The sequence below is a fragment of the Oryza sativa genome, chromosome 1 (assembly GCF_034140825.1).
Source record: "Oryza sativa Japonica Group chromosome 1, ASM3414082v1".
Lineage (NCBI taxonomy): Eukaryota > Viridiplantae > Streptophyta > Magnoliopsida > Poales > Poaceae > Oryza > Oryza sativa.
The window spans coordinates 22,449,185-22,468,896 of record NC_089035.1 but is presented as its reverse complement, the minus strand read 5'-3'; the positions used below and the strand labels follow the sequence as shown (position 1 = coordinate 22,468,896).

The following is a 19,712-nucleotide window of genomic DNA, read 5'->3' as shown; positions in this document are numbered from 1 at the left end:
TAACAAGCGATATAGTAGATGGTATTTCTATAATTAAACCAGCCAAAATATAATCTACTTTCGTCCCAAAATATAAAGAATTTTATGTTCGAATAAGGATATTAATAATGTAAGTAGAATTTGGTTGAGAAAAGAAAGTTAGCAGAAAATTTGAATGGTACTCCAGATTGTGATTGGTTAAGAGAATATGAGTGAATAAGTTATTATAGTTTGCAACAAATTTTAAATGCTATAAGTTATATTTTAAGACAAAGAAAGTAATAAAACAATGAATTGACTCGTTTACTGAATCGAGAAATTTTAGCAACGATATTCAAATGTTTTTTCCTCATAGAGAAAATGATTTGATTGTACACAGAGCATTAACATTACAGATAGATTTATATGAAGTACAGAATTAGAGGCCACTAACAAACAACTTGCATGGTACTCATTATCCTTAGGGACAGAGGAGGCCAGGTAAATCATTATCATAGAATCTGGAGTAGCATACAATATAATAAGTCAGCACAAATTTGTGCCACAGGGATACAAGTACAAGCGCTCCAGAGAGGAATGGTTTCATAAGATGCAATTGGGGGCCTTATTCTGTGGATGTTGACCCCCACTGTTACACAGTAAATAATAATGCGCAAGACAAGGTTTGAGACTAGTACTTGCAGTCAACATGTTTATGCTTGCGCATGCAGAAGGTAAACAAAATCCTACAGAACAGAAGTCTATAGTTGATACTACAATAGCATTAGAAAAATGACAATAGAAGGGCATGACCCTAAGAGGCACTTTGCGCTGCTTGCAAGTTCTGGGATGCATCTGTAGTCTGGAAGTAATCTTGCAATGCGAGAGTCTCAATTGATTTGTTCTTCAAGCTTTTGATAGCATCGATGGTAGCACGCGCCCCATCCACGGTAGTAATTATCGGGACCTTGTAGGCCAGGGCCAATCTGCGGAGCTGGAGGCCATCTTTGGAGTCAAGAGCATCACCTGAGCTAGTTATCACCATCACCTGTATCTGACCATTCTTAAGCATGTCCCTGGCATTTGGCCGCCCCTCATGTATTTTCAGAACTGGCTCCACTGGGATGCCCTCCAGCTGAAGTACTTTGGCTGTTCCAGATGTGGCAATGATGTTGAACCCAAGTTCCCTGAACCCTCGTCCGATTTCAGCAAGGTGGCGTTTCGTCAGGTCATTTAGACTAAGGAAGACAGTTCCATTTAATGGGAGCTTCTGTCCAGCGGCAATCTGAGCCTTTGCGAATGCACCAGAAAACTCATAGTCAATGCCCATCACCTCTCCGGTGCTGCGCATCTCTGGTCCCAGAAGAATGTCGCAGCCCTGGAATTTCTCAAATGGAAGAACTGCCTCCTTGACAGAAACATGCTTAGGAACAACTTCCTGAGTGTACCCAAGCTCTGGCAAGGTCACACCAGACATGACCAGAGATGCATATTTTGCCAATGGATGTCCAATTGCTTTCGAGACAAAAGGGACAGTGCGTGAGGCTCGGGGATTTGCCTCAAGAAGGAATACCTCACCAGAAGTAGTAATAGCATACTGGCAGTTCATGAGCCCACAGACGTTGAGACGCTTTGCCAGCTTTGTGGTCCATGAACGGATTATATCTAAACACTTTGCAGAGACTGTTCTAGTGGGAAGGGAACAGGCAGAATCACCAGAATGGATACCAGCCTGCTCAATATGCTCCATAATTCCACCAATCACAACATTACCAACTGAGTCAGCCAATGCATCAACATCAATTTCAATTGCATCAATTAGATATTTATCCACCAAGACAGGCCGCTCCGGATCTACTTGCACTGCAGTTGCGAGGTATTTAATAAGTTTCTCATCATTGTACACAATCTCCATAGCTCGGCCACCAAGAACATACGAAGGCCGGACAACAACAGGGTAACCAACTTCTGAGGCAATAGACAAGGCATCCGATTCACTTCTTGCAATCCCTCCTTTAGGCTGCTCAATTCCAAGCTCTTCAAGTATAGCATTAAATCTTTTTCTGTCCTCAGCAGCATCAATAGAATCTGGTGAGGTCCCCCATATCTTCACAAGTCCAGTGCCTGAGGCAGACACCAGCTTCTTGTCCTCCAGATACTGTTGTATAGGAAGCGCAAGCTTGAGAGGAGTTTGCCCTCCAAACTGCACAATTATACCATCTGGGCGTTCCAAATCAATAACATTGGTTACATCCTCAACCGTTAATGGCTCAAAGTACAAACGGTCACTGGTATCATAGTCAGTTGAAACTGTCTCTGGGTTGGAGTTCATCATTATAGTTTCATATCCAGCCTGATAAATCATTGCAAATAAGCAATTAACCCATCAGTATTAGATAACAAATATAGGAACTTTTAACAAAACATACGGTATTTGATGATATAGCTTGATAAGGCAGACTTGTTTATTTGAATCACAAAAATGTTAATAATTGTAAAAACCAAAAAGTGGAGACAAATGAAGCAGAAACAAACCTCTCGAAGGGCAAATGAAGCATGGCAACAACAATAATCAAACTCAATACCCTGGCCTATCCGATTGGGCCCGCCACCCAAAATCAACACCTTTTTCTTATTAGTTGGAACAGACTCACATTCATACTCATACGAGGAATACATGTAAGGTGTATTGGCTTCAAACTCAGCCGCACAAGTATCAACCCGCTTGTATGTTGGAGCAACTTCTAGTGCCAGGCGCCTTAATCTCACATCAGTTTCTGAAGAAGATGTCGCAAAGGCAATCTGCGTGTCACTAAAACCCCTCCGCTTCACTTGATAGAAGTCATCTTTTGACAGCTGATCTAGGCCCCTTGAAATAAGGAATTGCTCAACATCCACTAGCTCCTTGAGCTCAGTAAGGAACCATTTATCAATAAAGCTAATTTCATGGATATCCTGAATCCTCATGCCTTTCTTAAAAGCTGCATAAATAGCATGAATCCGATCTGGGTTAGGTACCCGTAAACTATATTTTAACTTTTCCCAGTCCCAGTCAAGTTCCTTGATGGGTGCACAACCCCATCCTGCAAAGCCAGTCTCCAATGAACGGACAGCCTTCTGGAAAGACTCCTGGAAGGTCCGTCCTAGAGCCATGGCCTCACCAACAGACTTCATCTGTGTGGTTAATACTGGCTCAGACCCAGGGAACTTTTCAAATGCAAACCGTGGAATCTGCATCGTAAATATATGGTAAGTCAGGAAAGAAGGTTAACAGCCCTGCATTAACTTACAGGTACAAATTCTGTATGATGAACAATGTGAAGAACATGTCTGAGTCATCAACTTTGAGTTTGTACTATAACCAACAAACATGCAGGTTTAGCACCATTATTGCTATACGGGCATGGGTAGTTTTGTGGGTACACATTGGCCCATCTATATCAACTAAAATGCAGTTTTTCTAGTTCATGTTGTGTATTTTTGTTCATATAATTGAACTAGAGTCGGTCAACAGAGTGATCTGTGTCCATCCCTAAGCATCATTGCGAGTAATTGCATCATTATTTGCTGGTAGAGCATATTCCAATTTGTGGATGTTTAAATGCATTAAAGTAGTTGATTACTATGCTGTGAAGTTTGGACAGCAGGATAGTATTTCTGAGAAGGTAGGTATCACATCTTACATGTACAGAATATGCACTTCATATAAATTCTCAATTTTTGCATTACAGACTGGATACCCAAGGGAGGTTGGAAGTACTACTGGAACAATTATCATTGTATAAGCAGCGCTCCAAGATATGTGGATAATGTAGCTCAATTGATTGTGATATTTTGGATCTTTATTTGACTAATATTTAGCAAAGTTTTACAGTTGCATGGGTAAGATGATAACAAAGCAATTGGGAGCACACCATGCAAAATGGATAAAAGCATATACCAAAACAAAGCTAGTCAGTACTGAGTTAAATAAACACTACTAGGTTAGTGACAGGTAAATGCTAGCACAGTAATGCACAGTTTCTTTGACCTACCAAACTATTAAATACAAAGATGGAATGAAGCACATCAGGAGTAATTGAAGTTATCATTTTAAGTGATACAAGTGTGCTTGCAAAATCAATAACCACCCATTGCCAAGCAAAGGGAAAGGCCTGCCAGGCCGAATTAGTTTGGTACTGTGGTCATGTCCGCATTGCAGACCCTAACTATTGCAAGCATTTTTAGCACAACTAAAGGCAAGATAGCTTCTAAAATAAGGATGAAAAATGCAACAATTGCACAGTGCACCAAATATCATTGCCCAAGAAATCTTAGAAACAGAGGGAAAAAGCAAACCTTAGTGACCACGTAGTCAATGGAAGGCTCAAAGCTAGCAGGAGTCTTCTTCGTAATATCATTTGGAATCTGGTCCAAAGTATAACCTACAGAGAGCTTTGCAGCCATCTTGGCAATCGGAAACCCTGTCGCCTTTGATGCAAGAGCTGATGACCTCGACACCCTGGGGTTCATCTCAATCACCATCACCTCCCCATCGGCAGGGTTCACCGCGAACTGCACATTGGAACCCCCACACTCCACGCCAATCTCCCGGATGATCGCCACGGAGTAGTCCCTGAGCCTCTGGTACTCCTTGTCGGTGAGCGTCTGCGCGGGCGCGACCGTGATGGAATCCCCCGTATGCACGCCCATTGGATCAATATTCTCAATTGAACAAATGATGACCACATTGTCAGCCATATCGCGCATCACCTCCAGCTCGTACTCCTTCCACCCGAGCAGCGACTTCTCCACAAGCACCTGCTGCGTGTGCGACGCCGCCAGCCCGGCACGGCAAATGTCCTCGAACTCGGCCCGATTGTACGCGATGCCTCCCCCGGTGCCACCAAGCGTGAAGGCCGGGCGAACAATGAGCGGGAACTCCCCGATGTCCTCGGCGATGGAGATGCACTCCTCGAGCGTGGTGCCGATGCCGGAGGGCGGCGTCTTGAGGCCGATGCGGTCCATGGCCTGCTTGAAGAGCTGGCGGTCCTCTGCGGCGCGGATGGCCGGGAGGGAGGCGCCGATGAGGCGGACGCCAAGGCGGTCGAGGGCGCCCGAGTCGGCGAGCGAGACGGCGAGGTTGAGAGCGGTCTGGCCGCCCATGGTTGGGAGCAGCGCGTCGGGGCGCTCGGCGGCGATGATGCGCTCGACGAGGGGCGGCGTCATGGGGCCGATGTAGGTGCGGTGGGCGAGGTCGGGGTCGGTCATGATGGTGGCCGGGTTGGAGTTGACGAGCACCACCTCGTAGCCCTCCTCGGCGAGCGCCTTGCACGCCTGCGTCCCGGAGTAGTCGAACTCGCACGCCTGCCCGATCACGATGGGGCCGGCGCCGAGGATCATGATCTTCCTCACCCCGGCCAGCCTCCCGCCCTCGGTCGGCGCCGCCGGGAAGCGCCGCACCGTGACGCCATCCTTGGCGGAGGCGGAGGCGCGGGCGATGGAGAGGGCGCCGCAGCGGCGGCGGCGGTGGTGGTGGCGGCGGGGGAAGGGGAGGAGGGAGGAGCGGTGGAGGAGGCGGTGGTGGGAGGGGGACGGGGAGGGGCGGAGCTGGGTCGGGGCGGAGGAGAGGGAGGTGGCCATAGCGGCGGCGGCGGCGGCGGCGGCGGCGGCGGGTGAGGAGGAGGAGTGGGGCGGAGGCGTGGTGGGTGGTGGGGAGGTAGGGTTTTTTGTGGAGATGAGAGTGGGGGGGTACCCGTGTTAAGGGTTTAACCCTTCTACTAATTTAATTTTTTTATTGTGAGCTTTGCTTACTTAAAATTGGACACCTATACGGTTTCTGGTGTCCACGTTTCATGTTCGAATTATAAACGCGCTCAAACTTAACGTTCTCCCTCCGTTTTATAATTTTCGTTTCATATTATAATTCGTTTTAATCTTTTATTTCGTTATAAATTCTTTTAGTTTAACTAAACTTATAAAAAATATAGTACTCCCTCCATCCCATAATATAAGTGATTTTGAGCTTTTGCTTACACTGTTTGACCACTCGTCTTATTCAAAAAATTTGTGCAAATATAAAAAACGAAAAGTTGTGGATAAAGTACTTTGGATAATAAAGTAAGTCAAAAAATAAATAAATAATAATTCTAAAATTTTTTGAATAAGACAAATGGTCAAAAAGTGCAAGCAAAAACTCAAAATCTCTTATATTATGATATGGAGGGAGTAATATTTTCAACGCAATATAAGCATATTATAGTAATATATTAAAAGTTAGTTTTAATAAAACAAATTTGGTGATGTAAATATTACTATTATTTTTATAAATTTGATTAAACTTTTAAAAAATTAAAACGACTTATAATATGAAACGGAGAGAGTAGGAGCATACTTCTATCATATTTGTTTTCGATGTCTGAAATTTAATTACTGAAACCGCCTTTTGTCGTGACCTTTTCTTTTATTTTGGGAAATTTGATCCCGGAGACACAAACTGGCTGTCTAATTTGACTTCGATACGGATTTGCAGGGTGTAAATCAGTGATTTAATAATAGCCCGGAACGTAATTTGGGATGTAACCTAGGTGTAACAGTATATAAGAGGATAATGTGTTTTTTTAGAACAGATAATGTGTGTTCACATCATCGGCTTAAACCATAGGAAGAAGAAGAGAGGGAAAAAGAAAAGGATGCGGACAAGTTAAAAACGAACAGAACAGACAAAACTTTTGTGTTTTATGTTCCCTGTAATAGCATAGAACTAGATAGATGATGACTAGACTGAGAATATCTTTTTTATACGATGCTAATAGCATCGCCTCAATGGGCTGATAATCAGTTTCATTGTCATGCTATCGGGGTGATGCAGGGTGTAATTAACGTAAATCATTTAATATCACCTGGTTATTGCGTCACTGCTTGCTTGGTGCCCCATCAGTGGCAGAGCCAGAGACGCCATCAAGCCCAAACGATTAATAACATTTTTGGATAATCGATTAATTTATATAGGTATTAACAGCTATCGATAATAGAGACGGTAGCTAACAAAATCCGGGTAGTCGTCCGAGTTGTTCGAGAGGTGCCCTCCATAGATTAATTTCCTGTTTAGCTTGGTTTTTTTTTTCTCTGCTCTTGGTTCAGATATCTCAACATAAGAGGCACAGTGAACCAAACAACAGGGCAGAACTAAAGCAAATTCAGTCACACTCGAGTGCAGGATAAAAGTTCAGGTACAATCTCTCTGATAACACAGTTCTACTCCTACGATTGATATACAAATTTAATCTATCTAACAATGATAAAGCATAAGGATGTGAATAATCTCAGTACTAATGCCGGTTTTTTGTGTCCATATAGATACACTTAATAATTGCATGAGGTCGATGTTTCTGATGACGATGAGTCACGATTTGTGGATGGTTTTGGTTTAAAGAAAAAAATGAGCACGCGATTGGCGCCAATCAACGGTGGACCCGGCGAGAGCTCATGCCATAAAGCAAAGCTTGACGGCCCAGATAAGATGGCCGCTGGTCCCTCTTATGGATAAGCCAAAACAATGTATGCAAGGGGCAACTTGGACCTAATCGTGATATTTCGTAGAGAAAAACTTGGCTCTAATAATGTCACACTCCAATTACCGAGCAAACAAGCCAATCAGGAGTTGACAGAAATGCAAGGCCTACCTTTGCTCATGACCCAATTGACAAGAGAGAAGAGTCCCCTACTTTTGTCTTGCCCTGTGGTATTTAATACTCCTTCTATTTTAAATTATTTATCGTCCTATGTCTTTAAAGTCAAATATATTTATATCTGACTGCAATTTAGAGATCCATATAATATAGCATTACAAGATTTATATTTTTAGATTCTCTATGAGAAATATTTGCATGTTGTTGAACTATACGGATCTCTCGAAATTGATTGTCAAAGTTATAAACGTTTAACTTATGACAAAGCTAAAACGATAAATAATTTGTGAAGGAGAAAGTATTGAATCTTTAAGTGGATAGGCTCACCACGACATGAATATGGTGTTGTCTATTGAGACGAACAAGTTGGATCACAACGTGGTTGGTGGGATGAGAAGGGAAAGGATATGGGTTGAAGGGAGAGATCGATGCAACGGGAGAGATGCCTCATACCCGCACTCCCCTCCTCCAACCTTGCTGCCACGTCCTCTCTTCCCCTCCTAGCCCAGCGCCGTGTTGAGGGCGGCTACCGGGTTGATGGCGGCGTCGACGGTGTTGGGGTTGGTAGTTGGGTTAATTGTGGCGTCGATGGCGTTTGTGTCCTAGTCGAGGGCATCTCCGTCGGCTGGGTTGATGGCGGCGTTGGCGGCGGCTAGTGGGTGGAGGAGGAGAGGTGAGAGCGTTGGGTGTAAGCGGCGAGGTGGTGGCTGCCTCACCTCTCTTGGTTAGTATACATTGGACACACTTTACACTGACATGTGGGGCCAGTGTGCTGACTCAACCAGTCAACAGAGTCAAAGATGCAATGCTGGACGAAACCGCCTCCTAAACCGCCCAAGGAGTCGATTTGGAACGGTTTTGTGAGTTGGAGGATGAGATATACCCAATTTTGCGGTTGAAGTATGCGATTCAACCATGCGCATGAGTTGAGGAAGGTAATGTAGAGTTATTCTGAAACATTTCTCATCGGAAATAAGTTCACTTTGTGACCCTCAAAAGTGATTGAAATCTAATCCGTGACCCTAAACCACAAAACTGGATATCTTGACCTCCAACTCTTAAAACCGGTACAATCTGACTCTCTTGATGGTTTTGGAGGGCGGTTTCGCTAACATGGCGCCTACATGATGATGTTGACTCAGTTTTCGGTCCATGTGGAGTTGACGTGGTGTTTGTGTTCTAGAATTAAAGAAATATGTGCTGGGCCCATTTGTCATTCGCACTAAAATAATGTGGGACCCACTGACATGTATGGCCCACATGTCATTCCTGTTTCCTTCTTCCTCTTCCTTTTTCTCCATTCTCTCTCTTTCTCTTTCTCCCATTTCTCTTCGTCTTGTCTGCAGGGAGAAAATCGGCGGCGGGCGCTCGAGGGTCCAAGAGGCCGCGGTGGCGAGCGGGAAGGGAGGCGGTGGCTCGGCGGCAGCAGCGGCGTGTGACCCACTGGGAGAATTTCTGCATTCCACAACCAAATTCCAATGAGAAACCAATTATGGCACAAGATATGGATTACCAATGAAAGCTACTTAAGGAGATTGAGCATCGCGTCGTTGATTCTAAGTACCTCGAGTCCAAGAATATGGAAATCAACTCTTCCAGGCTCACCGGCGACGCCCGCCATGAATCAACCTGCGAACACGCGAAATCTTCTCATTTCACGGCGTGCCGAAAATGGCAAGGCGCAGCACGAGCCATAGCGCCGTAACTCGAGCTTGGCCTCAGACTGGAGCGTCGTGAGCGCGCATGGGAAGCTACTGGACTCGAGGAATGCGGCGACCGCGGCCACCACAGTGGGCCTCGTCGTCGCGTCGGGGACGGCGGCAGCGGCGAGCCCTTGGAGGACGAATTGGTCATGCTCTTCTCCTTCCTCGAGTCCTTCATGGCTCCCTCTTCCGTCTACGCCGCTGCTGCCGCCGAGCCGCCGCCGGGTTGCTGCCTCCCCTCCCGCTCGCCGCCGCGGCCGCTTGGACCCTCGAGCGCCCGCCGCTGCCTGCAGACGAAGACGAAGAGAGATGGGAGAGAGAGAGAAGGGAGAGGAAGGGAGGAGGAAGAGGAAGAAGGAAACGGGAATGACATGTGGGCCCACATGTCAGTGGGTCCCACATTATATTGGTGTGAATGACAAATGGGTCCTGCACATATTTTTTTAAATTCTAGAACACATAAGCGTCACGTTAACTCCATGTGGACCGAAGACTGAGTCAACATCGCCACGTAGGCGCCATGTCAGTGAAACCGTCCTCCAAAACCGCCGAGAGAGTCAAATTGTACCGGTTTTAAGAGTTGGGGGGTCAATATATCCGGTTTTGTGGTTTAGGGCCACGGATTAGATTTTGATCACTTGTGAGGGTCACAAAGTGAACTTATTCCTTCTCTTCGTGTTGTTATAAATTTGGTCCAACCCTCACTGGGCTGGTCAGGGGCTTGGCCCAAATCTGGGTCCCCGCGGCAATCACTGCAACCTCAAGGATTTGACAACTACTTGGAAGTTGGAACTTGGAAGACCAGTCGCGCGTGGGTACGGTTGGGCTCTTGCCACGTCCTGCCACACACTGCCGCCCCGGTCCTATCGATCGAAGCGCGCGCGCGTTCCAAACTGCGACATAGGGTAGTACGCATGCCGCGAGCGATCGAGCGGTTGCAGCATGAATTGGGCAAACCAACCCATGCACGCACGTAGCCACGTACTCCAACGTGCGCCTCCGTCGATCGCCACCTTTCCCGGATCAAGTACGAGCCCACGCACGAACGCACGCACACCACTAGGACAGTCCACTCCCACTGCCCTTCTCCCCCTATATCGATCGCGCGCCAAGCCGCCCCCGCCCATGAACGCACGCGCAGACACACCTGCGGCGCTCTCTCTCTCTCTCTCTCTCTCTCTCTCTCGATACCAATGATGGCGACGACGACGGTAACGCACCCTGCCGCCGCCGCCGCGCTCAACCACGAGCGCCACCTCCTCCGCCGGCTCGCCGTCTCTTCTCCCACGATCCTCCACGCCGCGTGGGTCACGGCCCTCGTCGCCGTCTGCCTCGCGCTCTGCATCACCCACTCCCGCAAGCCGCTGCCCTCCTCCTCGTCGTCGTCCAAGGCTGCCAGGCGCGAGCGCGGCGCCTCGTCCTCGACACGGCGCCGTTCCGCGCCAGGGGATGAGGGCAGCAGTGGCGGCGTGGGAGGCTCCTCCGCCAAGGCCGCCGCCACCGCCGCCGCCGCCGCCGCCGCCACTGCCACGACGGCAGCCGAGGTGTCCCCGACGCCGAGCGACGTCGCTGCCAAGGCCAACGGCCGTGTCGGCGAGACTCAGGCGGCGGCGGCGGCGGCGGAGGGAGCGGCTGTCCCCGTCACGGTCATCGACGTCGGGACGCACGGCCCGATCGCGCCGGCGTTCCCGGCGCCCGACCCGCTCCCGCCGCGGCGGAGCCTGTCGGCGAAGCACATGCGCCTCGCGGAGCGGCTCGGGTCGCGGATATGGTCGACGCGGTGGGGGCGGGACGACCACGATGACGATGACGACGAGGACGCAGGCGGTGACCCGGCCGCCGCCGCCGACGAGGGAGGCACCACGCTGTGGACGAAGACGATCATCCTCGGCGAGCGTTGCCGCGTCGGGGACGACGAGGACGAGGACGGCGGCGGCGGCGCGGTGGTCCGGTGGAGGAGCTACCGGCCGAGGCAGCCGCGGTCGCTGCCGATGACGCGGAGCAACTCGTTCGCCGGCGTGGGTAGCCGTAGCCTGCAGCTGCAAGGCGGCGGCGGCGCATCCAGGCCACCACCTGCCGCCGACGTGCCCTTCCATCTAGGTCGGACAGCTAGCCTTCCTGCCAAGGATGAACTGTGACGTCGTCTCACGAAGTCACGAGGCTAGACTGCTATAGAGTTCTCAAATTAATGTTCTTCCATTTTGATTTCTTTTATATGTGACACCACCATGTTTCAGTGAAAATGTATGCAGTATGCGTAGTTGAAAACTTTGGCACAGTTGAAAAGGTAGAACTTCTATTTTATTTTCTAAATCCTATAAGTACATAATCTAAGCGAGAATCTAGATTATCCTTTCTTAATAAGCTTCGTGCATCTTTATAAATCTTACTAGATTATTTAGAGTAGGTGGGGATTCTGGATAAAAGCTACCAAAAATTTGAAAAAATAACCATTTTAGAAAACTTATATGAAGATTGAATCGTGGTAAAAAACTAATTTCATAAATGAATCTTTTGTCCAAGCGCTAATCCCGATAACACTGAGCTAAGCCTATAACATCTCAGCGCCATTAATATTGGTGCTGAGATTCTATTGAGGTGACGAGGATTTGCCAAATCAAGCTTAGCTTGGCGCTGAATCCTTCACAGGATAGAATTATGTCCATGCATTCATTTTTAGAAAACTCAGCGCGACTCAGCGGTGGAGGTAGCCCTATTCCGGCCCCCCTATATAGCTCCTTTGTTCGTTTTCTCTCATTATCCCCTATTTCTTTTTTCTTTTTATCTCTTTATCCACTATTATTTTCTCTTTTTTCTCCTATCTAGTTTCCTTTTTCGTTCTCTCTTTATCTGTAAATTTATTTGTTATGAATATAGAAAAATATGAAAGAAGTATATATATGGTAAATTTAGGAACTTAAATTATATAATATAATGTTTGCATTAATACTTATAAATCGACACCCTTATTTTTAGGATTTTTTTTGTTTTCTCTCATTATTTGTAAATTTATTTGTTTTCTAATTTGAAAAAAACGAAAGAAGTAATTTTTTTAAAAAAAAATATATGGCGTTTGTAAACTTCTTTCATTCTAAATTTTAAAAGTTTGAAAAAATATACTATAAGTCTTTTCCATATAAATATTAGGAGAGTGTTCTTTCCATGTGAATATTAGGATATTAAGAGAAAAGGTTAAAAGATTAATGTTTTTTCATACAAATATAAAGAGGGTATTGGGAAAGTACAGTTCTTTTCATATGAGAGTAAGAGAAAATAATAAAAAAAGAATTAACAGAGTAAAGTTCTTTCTAATTTAATGAGAAAAAAAATAATTAAGAGAGTTACGTTCTTTCGAATTTTCACGGGAGAGTAAAATAAACAAAATGAGAAAAAGAAGATTGAGATTGAGGAGAAAAAATAATAAGAAAAATAACTAGAGTGGGGAGAAAAAATAACTAAAATAAGTAGTATGGCGCTGAGCTCAGATGATTTGGCAAATTCTCGCCATATCGGGCATAATCTCATTGTCAATATTAGTGGCGTTAAGATGTTATAGGTCAGCACCATCAGGGTTGACGTTGAGCAAAATGTTCATTTTTGCAATTAGTTTTTACCACGATTTAATTTTCAAATAAATTTTCTGAAAGTGTCATTTTATCAATATTTCGGTAAACCTATAAGCCTCCAAACAAGACCTTTTACCAGCTGCTACACATAGAAGATATATGTAAAATGAGGTTAGCTATTAACGTATGATTAATTAAATATTAATTATTTTAAATTTAAAAATAAATTAATATGATCTTTAAAACAACTTTTATGTAGATTTTTTTTTAAGAAAACATACCTTTTAAGTGGTTTGGGAAGAAAGTTTTTCTCGCTGCTGCCGAATGCACGTACATGCTCTCCAGTCTCCAGACGCACATAATATTAATTGGGAAGTTTTCATCTTAATTTTCAATTAAAACAAATGATTGTGTTCTTACGTAAAATGTTCCAACCTCTCCTTACTATTCCCGCACACACTCTTTCCGAACTGCTAAACAATATTTTTTTAAAAGAAAATCCTATAAGAAAGTGGCTTTAAAAAATCGTAATAATCCAGTTTTTAAGTTTACTTAGCTCATGCTTAATTAATTATGCCTAATCTATCGTTCTGTTTTTTTTGGCAATTTAGTCCTTTTAGAAAACTTATTTCGAAACTAACCCTCACCAAAAAACTTCAACAAAAAAATAGGCCATGGACTCAGCACCAATCCGTTGGCGCAAAGGTCCAACGTCTCAGCGCCAAATAGTACGGCGCTAAAATTTGCCACGCTAGCAGAGTTGATTGTGGACGTGGCTGTTTGGCGCTGACCCCATGTATGTAATAAGTAGACATTGTGCTATTCTTTGTCATGATTTATTGATAGTGCAGCGGTTGAACCACTTGTTGGGTTGTCACCAGGTCCCAAGGTCACCAACAAGCCAAGGGACCGGCTTCACCACTACACTACACATCACTAGTTGATATCAAAATATACTTCACGTACTTAACAGGTATACGGGATCAGCGCCAATGCAGTGGATCCACGTGGTGCTGACCCGTTAGAGCTCAGTGCCAACGAGACTGGCGCTGAGCCCACAGCCTATTTTTGGTTGAAGTTTTTGGCGAGGGTTAGTTTCAAAATAAGTTTTCTAGAAGGATCAAATTGTCAAAAAAAAAACGGTCTATCACTCCGTGGGTTCCCAACCTTTGACACGAGAACACAGCCTACTTCGGTTGATAACTTGTTGAACAGTTATTTTCACCTAGTTCACTGACTTACCTGAATACCGGAACAACTGAGATTCACTTCTTGTTTGGTTGCTGCCCTGGCCTGGGGGCTCTCGCTCAGGCAGGTCGATCCAGCCACAGGCGCACAAAATCGGACGCCTGAGAGTTGCACCTGAGTCAGGCGAGTTTTCCAGGGCACGAAGCAAGCAGCCGTAATTAAACTCTCAGCAAGAGAAACCTGACTATATGTTCCAACACGATTTCAAAACAGATATGCGAGTAAGACACATACAGCATAAAGTTGTTTTCGTCGGAGTAAACAATAAGACGTGTGATAAACTAATGCAACACTCCACACTAGACAATGCATTGCTCTGCGGCCAAAATAACAGAGCACAAACTAAAACGCAACACTACACAAACACGTCAATAAATAATCACTTTAAGTTACTTACAATTTCCACACTTTCTCAGACAGCAATTGCATCGAAATGCACACACGACGCGTGACCCAGAGGGCAAATATCTTGACAACCTTGATACAGGATATGACATCTAAAAAAAGACTAACACACAGCATCTAAGAGCACAATAGGAGCAAACAAGAGCATGTACAGGGGGCTTAAAACGTTGTTTAAGGTCATAGCCGCTGGAGTACCAGGCCGACCCTTTATTTAGCCAGCCAGCCTCCAGTACTTCGGGTCAGCAGGCTGCCATAACACTCCAGCATTCTCATCCATCTCAGGATAGGGGGAGCAAGTCGAAAATATCTCCTCACTTCCCCTTTTATACCCAAGAGATCAAACGATTACGCATAAGATCCCAACAATATTAGTAGTGGATCCTATCGTTGGCATCAAAATTTAGGCCTTGGATGCCTCTTATAGTGGACTCATAGTTCTTGTTAGCTGCATGCCTGCCAGATGACGAATGCCTGGGGTCAGAATAGTCGAGCATCTGTGAGCTCCTACGTGGAGGAGCACTTCTTTGGAATGTCCCAGGACTTGCATCTGGTGTGCGGCTACGTGATGGTTCAGCTTCGCTGCTTTGCAGTTCTCGGCTACTAGAAACAACAGGTCGCCTTAAGGATCCGCTTGACCGACCCAACATTGTCGAACTAGAGAACTACAAGTCAATTGAGGATCACATATCACATCGCAAAAAGATAACCAAAATATCTTCAGGCTTTGATGGAGCATTTATCACAATAACAAGTCAAACCTAAACAAAACTAAAAAAAACTCACCAAAGCATCTTTTGAAGTGGACATGTCTGGCCTAACCGGGGACTTCTGTTTTGATAAGCTGCCAGCATTTATTCCTGTAGGTGGAACCTGACGTCGTGTAGGATCATCTGACCACCCGCTTCTTCTTCCCTCTTCAGTGGCTAAATCAATTCAGGACATAAACCATATAGAATTAATGAATGCAGATTTCACAAAACATATGAGCTAGGTCATAGAAACAAAATAATCTTTTTCAAAACTCGCCTCATCAAGTGTGCCATGATTTCAGTTACAAGCAAGAGTAGGTTATGCAATTATCTGATAGGCAGGAAACAGAAAGGAACATTTTTTACATAACTTACTGTTTTTACTGTTACCATTTTTTAATCGTAATTTATGTTGCACCACCTTTTGCTCTAATCACCTGATATATGTGTTGTGATTTGATGATAAATTGTAAAGAAACAAGCAGCTATCACCACATCTCCTCTACTATTATAAAAATTGAAGATGTTTCCGCGGTCCATTATCCGTGTTTGAGTTGGTTTTAATTTTATGTTTTGGTTTTAATCTATATCTCCTCTACTATTATAAAAATTGTAGATGTTTCCGCGGGACGTAATCCGTGTTTGAGTCGGTTATAAAAATTGTAGATGTTTCCGCGGTCCGTCATCCGTGTTTTTGCCGGTATTTTGGTACGTCATCCGTGTATGAGTCGGTTTTTAAGTTCGCTTGCTTTTGGAAATACATATCCATATTTGAGTCGGTTTTTAAGATTGTTCACTTTTGGTAATACAAAAGGAATCATATAGGAAATCTGTTTAAAAAAAACTCGCATGCTAATATGAGACGATAGAACTCCTAACTGCAGCTCATGATTTTCTAAAAAAAATATATCCAAGCGAACTCCCACAGTGAATTTCATCTTAACTAAACCATATAACAATAATAAGATTAAAATAGACTTCACCCGTTGCAACGCACATGCATTTTTTCTAGTCAATTACAATTTGTAAAATTGCATACCTGATAGCCTATTATTATTTGCTATTGGAGACATTCCAGAGCTTTGCCCTGCTGCTGCAGCCTGAAACAAAAGAGCATGGACATTCATCAGATACCCATCTGGGTATGCAACTGCAGGAAAGGAGTGCTTTGGCTTGCACTGACAATAGCACGTGGTGGAACACTGGTTATCTGTGACTGCTGGTACTTAAGAATGGTCCAGTCAAAAACGTAATCAAACTGAAATCCTACAGATAGAAGCAGCAATTTGTCAGAGGTATCCCAAAAAGAGCATTTCTTGAAACATTTTGTGCAGAAACCAACCCTCTCGAATGAAAAGGTCTCTGAACAATCTCTTCAGGTATTGATAGTCTGGCAAATCTTCAAAACGTAGTGAACGGCAGTAATGGAAGTAGGATTGAAACTCACAAGGGTATCCGCGACAGAGAGCCTGCAGATGAAAAAGAAAATGCTGGTAAGAATATGTTGGTCCATAGCCATAATTAAATCTTCAGAGGGGAAGAATGACCTCAATTGATGTAGCAATCTTCCGTTCGCTAATTTTCTCGTACTTCTGTTTTTTGGTCCCAGCTTTTAGACCCTGCCATGGAAGACTGGTACCAAGAAGAGCAAATGTGTTGTTTAGAGCACAACAGACCATATAAGCAGATAATCAAATAAAGCTAACATAACTAACCTTCCTCTTAAGAAGTACATGAGTACATATCCAAGAGATTCAAGGTCATCCCTTCTGCTTTGTTCTGTTGAAAAAAAAATACCAAAGTTCATTTGTCAAACTAGATCTACCAGCAAGACAAAATAATTGAAGAAATGCATACAATTGTGCATTTAACATAGGCATGGGATCAAAATTCAAGTTGCACCAGACTTACCGATTCCAAGATGGGTGTTTACACTAGCATATCGAGCTGTCCCAGTCAAATTTTTGTTCTCTCTGCACTTCAGTAGACAATTGTCATATGGTTTCTTAAGACGGGTAGAAGTCTCACTCAGAAGAAGAATGGCACTTGGTAAGAAAAAACTTTCATCGATGACCAAATTTTATGAATAAACACAATATAGTTATAGTGACCAGTGAGGTGACAGTAGGCAATGCGAAGGCAATTTTAATAAAGTAATGCATAAGTGAAAAAAATGATAATTTGATGCAAACATAAAAGATTAATAAATATGAACCTCATAGATAGATGGATTACAATATATTACCTGTATGGAATGTGCTGGTGTGTTGAAGTGTCCCGGTATTTCTTTGCCAGTCCAAAATCAATCATGTATACCTACAACGGATAAGGGAGAAAATGTAACTACAGCCACCTAATGTTACAATTAAGACCTAGAACTATAAGCACAAAAACAGCACCTAAATCACTTACCTGGTTTGCCCTCTTTCCAAGGCCCATGAGAAAATTGTCTGGCTTAATATCTCGATGCAAGAAAGACTTTGAGTGTACAAATTCAACTCGATTTATCTAATAAAAATATGGAGAAATTAGAAACAATCAAATGCATTTAACCAGATAGGACTACTATGTAATAATAACACAAAGAGCAACAACACTTGGCCTTAATTTCATACTGTACCATTTGATCAGCAAGCATTAGAACAGTTTTTAGAGACAATTTTCTGTTGCAAAAGCTAAAGAGATCCTCAAGGCTTGGGCCCAATAAGTCCATAACCAAAACATTGTAATCACCCTCAACACCAAACCACTTGACATTTGGAATCCCAGCTGCAGGACAAAAACAGAATGCAGGTTATTATCTCCCAGGGAAAAAAAATGGAATGCAAAAGGAAAAAAAAAGTAAATAAAAGAAAGTGCATTACTTCCACCCTGAAGTATCCTGTACAGCTTTGACTCGTACAGCAATTGTGGATGCTTTGTTTTCACATTCTCCTGGACAAACGCAAAGAAAAAGAAATGCATATCAGTCCAAAGAGGGGCTTATCAACCATATAGGGCAAAGCCTGCAGTTGTTTAAATGGACAATCAGGAGACATTGACTGAGTGAGACATAATAACAAACATCATTCTCACACTGATAATGTGACATACATTTCAAAAAAAAAAAGATTGTAAATGACAGGGTTACAGTTAGAAGCGAAGTAAACAAATACGTATTTTTTGCTGATGGATGTAAACAGATGAAAAGGGTCCAGCTGCCACATCCCTTTAAAATACACTGTAAAATCAATTCACGGTTACTAATCTAAACTACTGAGAGTGAAAGAGACAGACGAGCTGGGTGAAAGAGACAGAAGAGCTTACACAGCCCAACCCATATCAAAATATTCCCAAGCCGTATGGCAGGCGACATTTGTTCCAGTGCTTATTGGCCTTTCTATTACACAAATTACCAGTCCAAATGTGCTAGGGTGAATTCATAGGTTATTTTGATTCAGAACAATTATCCATCACTTCCTCCCCAATCCACTAATTGACTACCCCGACGCCCCCCCCCCCCCCAAAAAAAAAGGGAAAGGAAAATTGTAGAATATGCGAAAACATGAGTATTATCGCATCAACTCACCAGCTTAATCGCGACCTCCTCGTTGGTCTGCACGTTAGTACCTGCAGGCGCAAATCCACACCCAACAGATTCAGCGACACCAGAAGAGAACACAATCCACCAAAAAAAAAACCAAAAAAACGGAAATCCCCCCACAAGGCGGGGAGCGGCGGCACGAACCGAGGTAGATCTCCCCGAACGAGCCGCTCCCGAGCTTCCGCCCGAGGCGGTACTTGTTGCCCACGCGCGGCTCCATCGACCCCCCCCCTCCTCTTCGCCGGTCGCCGGCGCGCGCTCTCTCACCCCACCACCGCCGGTGAACCGCAGGGGCCTAGGCCGCGTCGGGCGGGCGCATCCGGCGAATCGCGTGGGGGATTGGTGGTGGGGAGGGGGGGAGCTAGGGTTTGAGAGAGGGGGGGATCGGAGGGGCGGAGTGTGTTTTGGATTGGGGATTTTTTTTTCCTTTTTCCTTTCTTTTTTTTTTCCTCCTTGTGGTGCGGCGGTGGCGCTTTTTTTTCGGCGAGCGCGACCCACCCCCCCCCCCCCCCCCCCCGCTCGGATTAAAAGCGGGAATTGATGGGAAGTGGAGGGGCCAGAGTGGAAAAGTAACAATTAACGTTGCACCTCGTCGCAGTTGATCAGGAGTAGCTGTTTCGGCCTCCGCGGTTTGCATTTTAAGGGAGCCCGGTTTGTATATTGTTTAATTTTGATAGCTTATCGCTTCATGATTTCACAAACTTATGCGGATTCTATAGTTTTGAAAACAAAAATGGATTTGGAATTTCTTAAAGAAACTTGTAAAAAAAATAGTTTTGTGCCGAGATATCCTCGTGCTAAAATATACGTCACCCCATAATCACCTCCGA

At 44.5% G+C, this 19,712-nt stretch overlaps 2 protein-coding genes and 1 long non-coding RNA gene across 3 annotated transcripts; all 3 read right to left on the bottom strand.

Moving 5' to 3' along the window:
• Nucleotides 1-439: 439 nt before the first annotated feature.
• Nucleotides 440-5,595, bottom strand: LOC4326346 (carbamoyl-phosphate synthase large chain, chloroplastic-like). The gene is made up of 3 exons (NM_001397941.1): nt 4,297-5,595; nt 2,494-3,189; nt 440-2,311 (listed from the first exon to the last, which is right to left on the bottom strand). The coding sequence occupies exons 1-3, from the start codon at nt 5,578-5,580 to the stop codon at nt 773-775; spliced, it is 3,519 nt and encodes a 1,172-aa protein (NP_001384870.1). The 5' UTR covers nt 5,581-5,595; the 3' UTR covers nt 440-772.
• A 2,959-nt stretch (nt 5,596-8,554) lies between these two features.
• Nucleotides 8,555-9,631, bottom strand: LOC107281430 (uncharacterized). Its single transcript, XR_010741388.1, has 3 exons — nt 9,335-9,631; nt 9,193-9,257; nt 8,555-9,083 (listed from the first exon to the last, which is right to left on the bottom strand). It is a non-coding gene; the product is annotated as an uncharacterized lncRNA (long non-coding RNA).
• Nucleotides 9,632-14,488: 4,857 nt separating this feature from the next.
• On the bottom strand, nt 14,489-19,259 carry LOC4326345 (uncharacterized). Its single transcript, XM_015766140.3, has 14 exons — nt 19,027-19,259; nt 18,868-18,908; nt 18,164-18,233; nt 17,920-18,068; nt 17,712-17,807; nt 17,545-17,615; nt 17,211-17,272; nt 17,015-17,078; nt 16,847-16,931; nt 16,642-16,768; nt 16,483-16,565; nt 16,339-16,399; nt 15,334-15,473; nt 14,489-15,212 (listed from the first exon to the last, which is right to left on the bottom strand). The coding sequence occupies exons 1-14, from the start codon at nt 19,100-19,102 to the stop codon at nt 14,919-14,921; spliced, it is 1,419 nt and encodes a 472-aa protein (XP_015621626.1). The 5' UTR covers nt 19,103-19,259; the 3' UTR covers nt 14,489-14,918.
• Nucleotides 19,260-19,712: the final 453 nt, after the last annotated feature.

Excerpts from the sequence above, each read along its gene's own strand:
- LOC4326346 (NM_001397941.1), bottom strand. The coding sequence starts at position 5,580 with ATGGCCACCTCCCTCTCCTCCGCCCCGACCCAGCTCCGCCCCTCCCCG. Across the intron at positions 3,190-4,296 it reads TTGACTACGTGGTCACTAAG|ATTCCACGGTTTGCATTTGA; the intron begins GTTTGCTTTTTC and ends TTTACGATGCAG. Across the intron at positions 2,312-2,493 it reads CTTCATTTGCCCTTCGAGAG|GCTGGATATGAAACTATAAT; the intron begins GTTTGTTTCTGC and ends ATGATTTATCAG.
- LOC4326345 (XM_015766140.3), bottom strand. The coding sequence starts at position 19,102 with ATGGAGCCGCGCGTGGGCAACAAGTACCGCCTCGGGCGGAAGCTCGGG. Across the intron at positions 17,079-17,210 it reads AAACACCCATCTTGGAATCG|AACAAAGCAGAAGGGATGAC; the intron begins GTAAGTCTGGTG and ends TTTTTTCAACAG. Across the intron at positions 16,400-16,482 it reads GTGTTCCACCACGTGCTATT|GCTGCAGCAGCAGGGCAAAG; the intron begins GTCAGTGCAAGC and ends CTTTTGTTTCAG.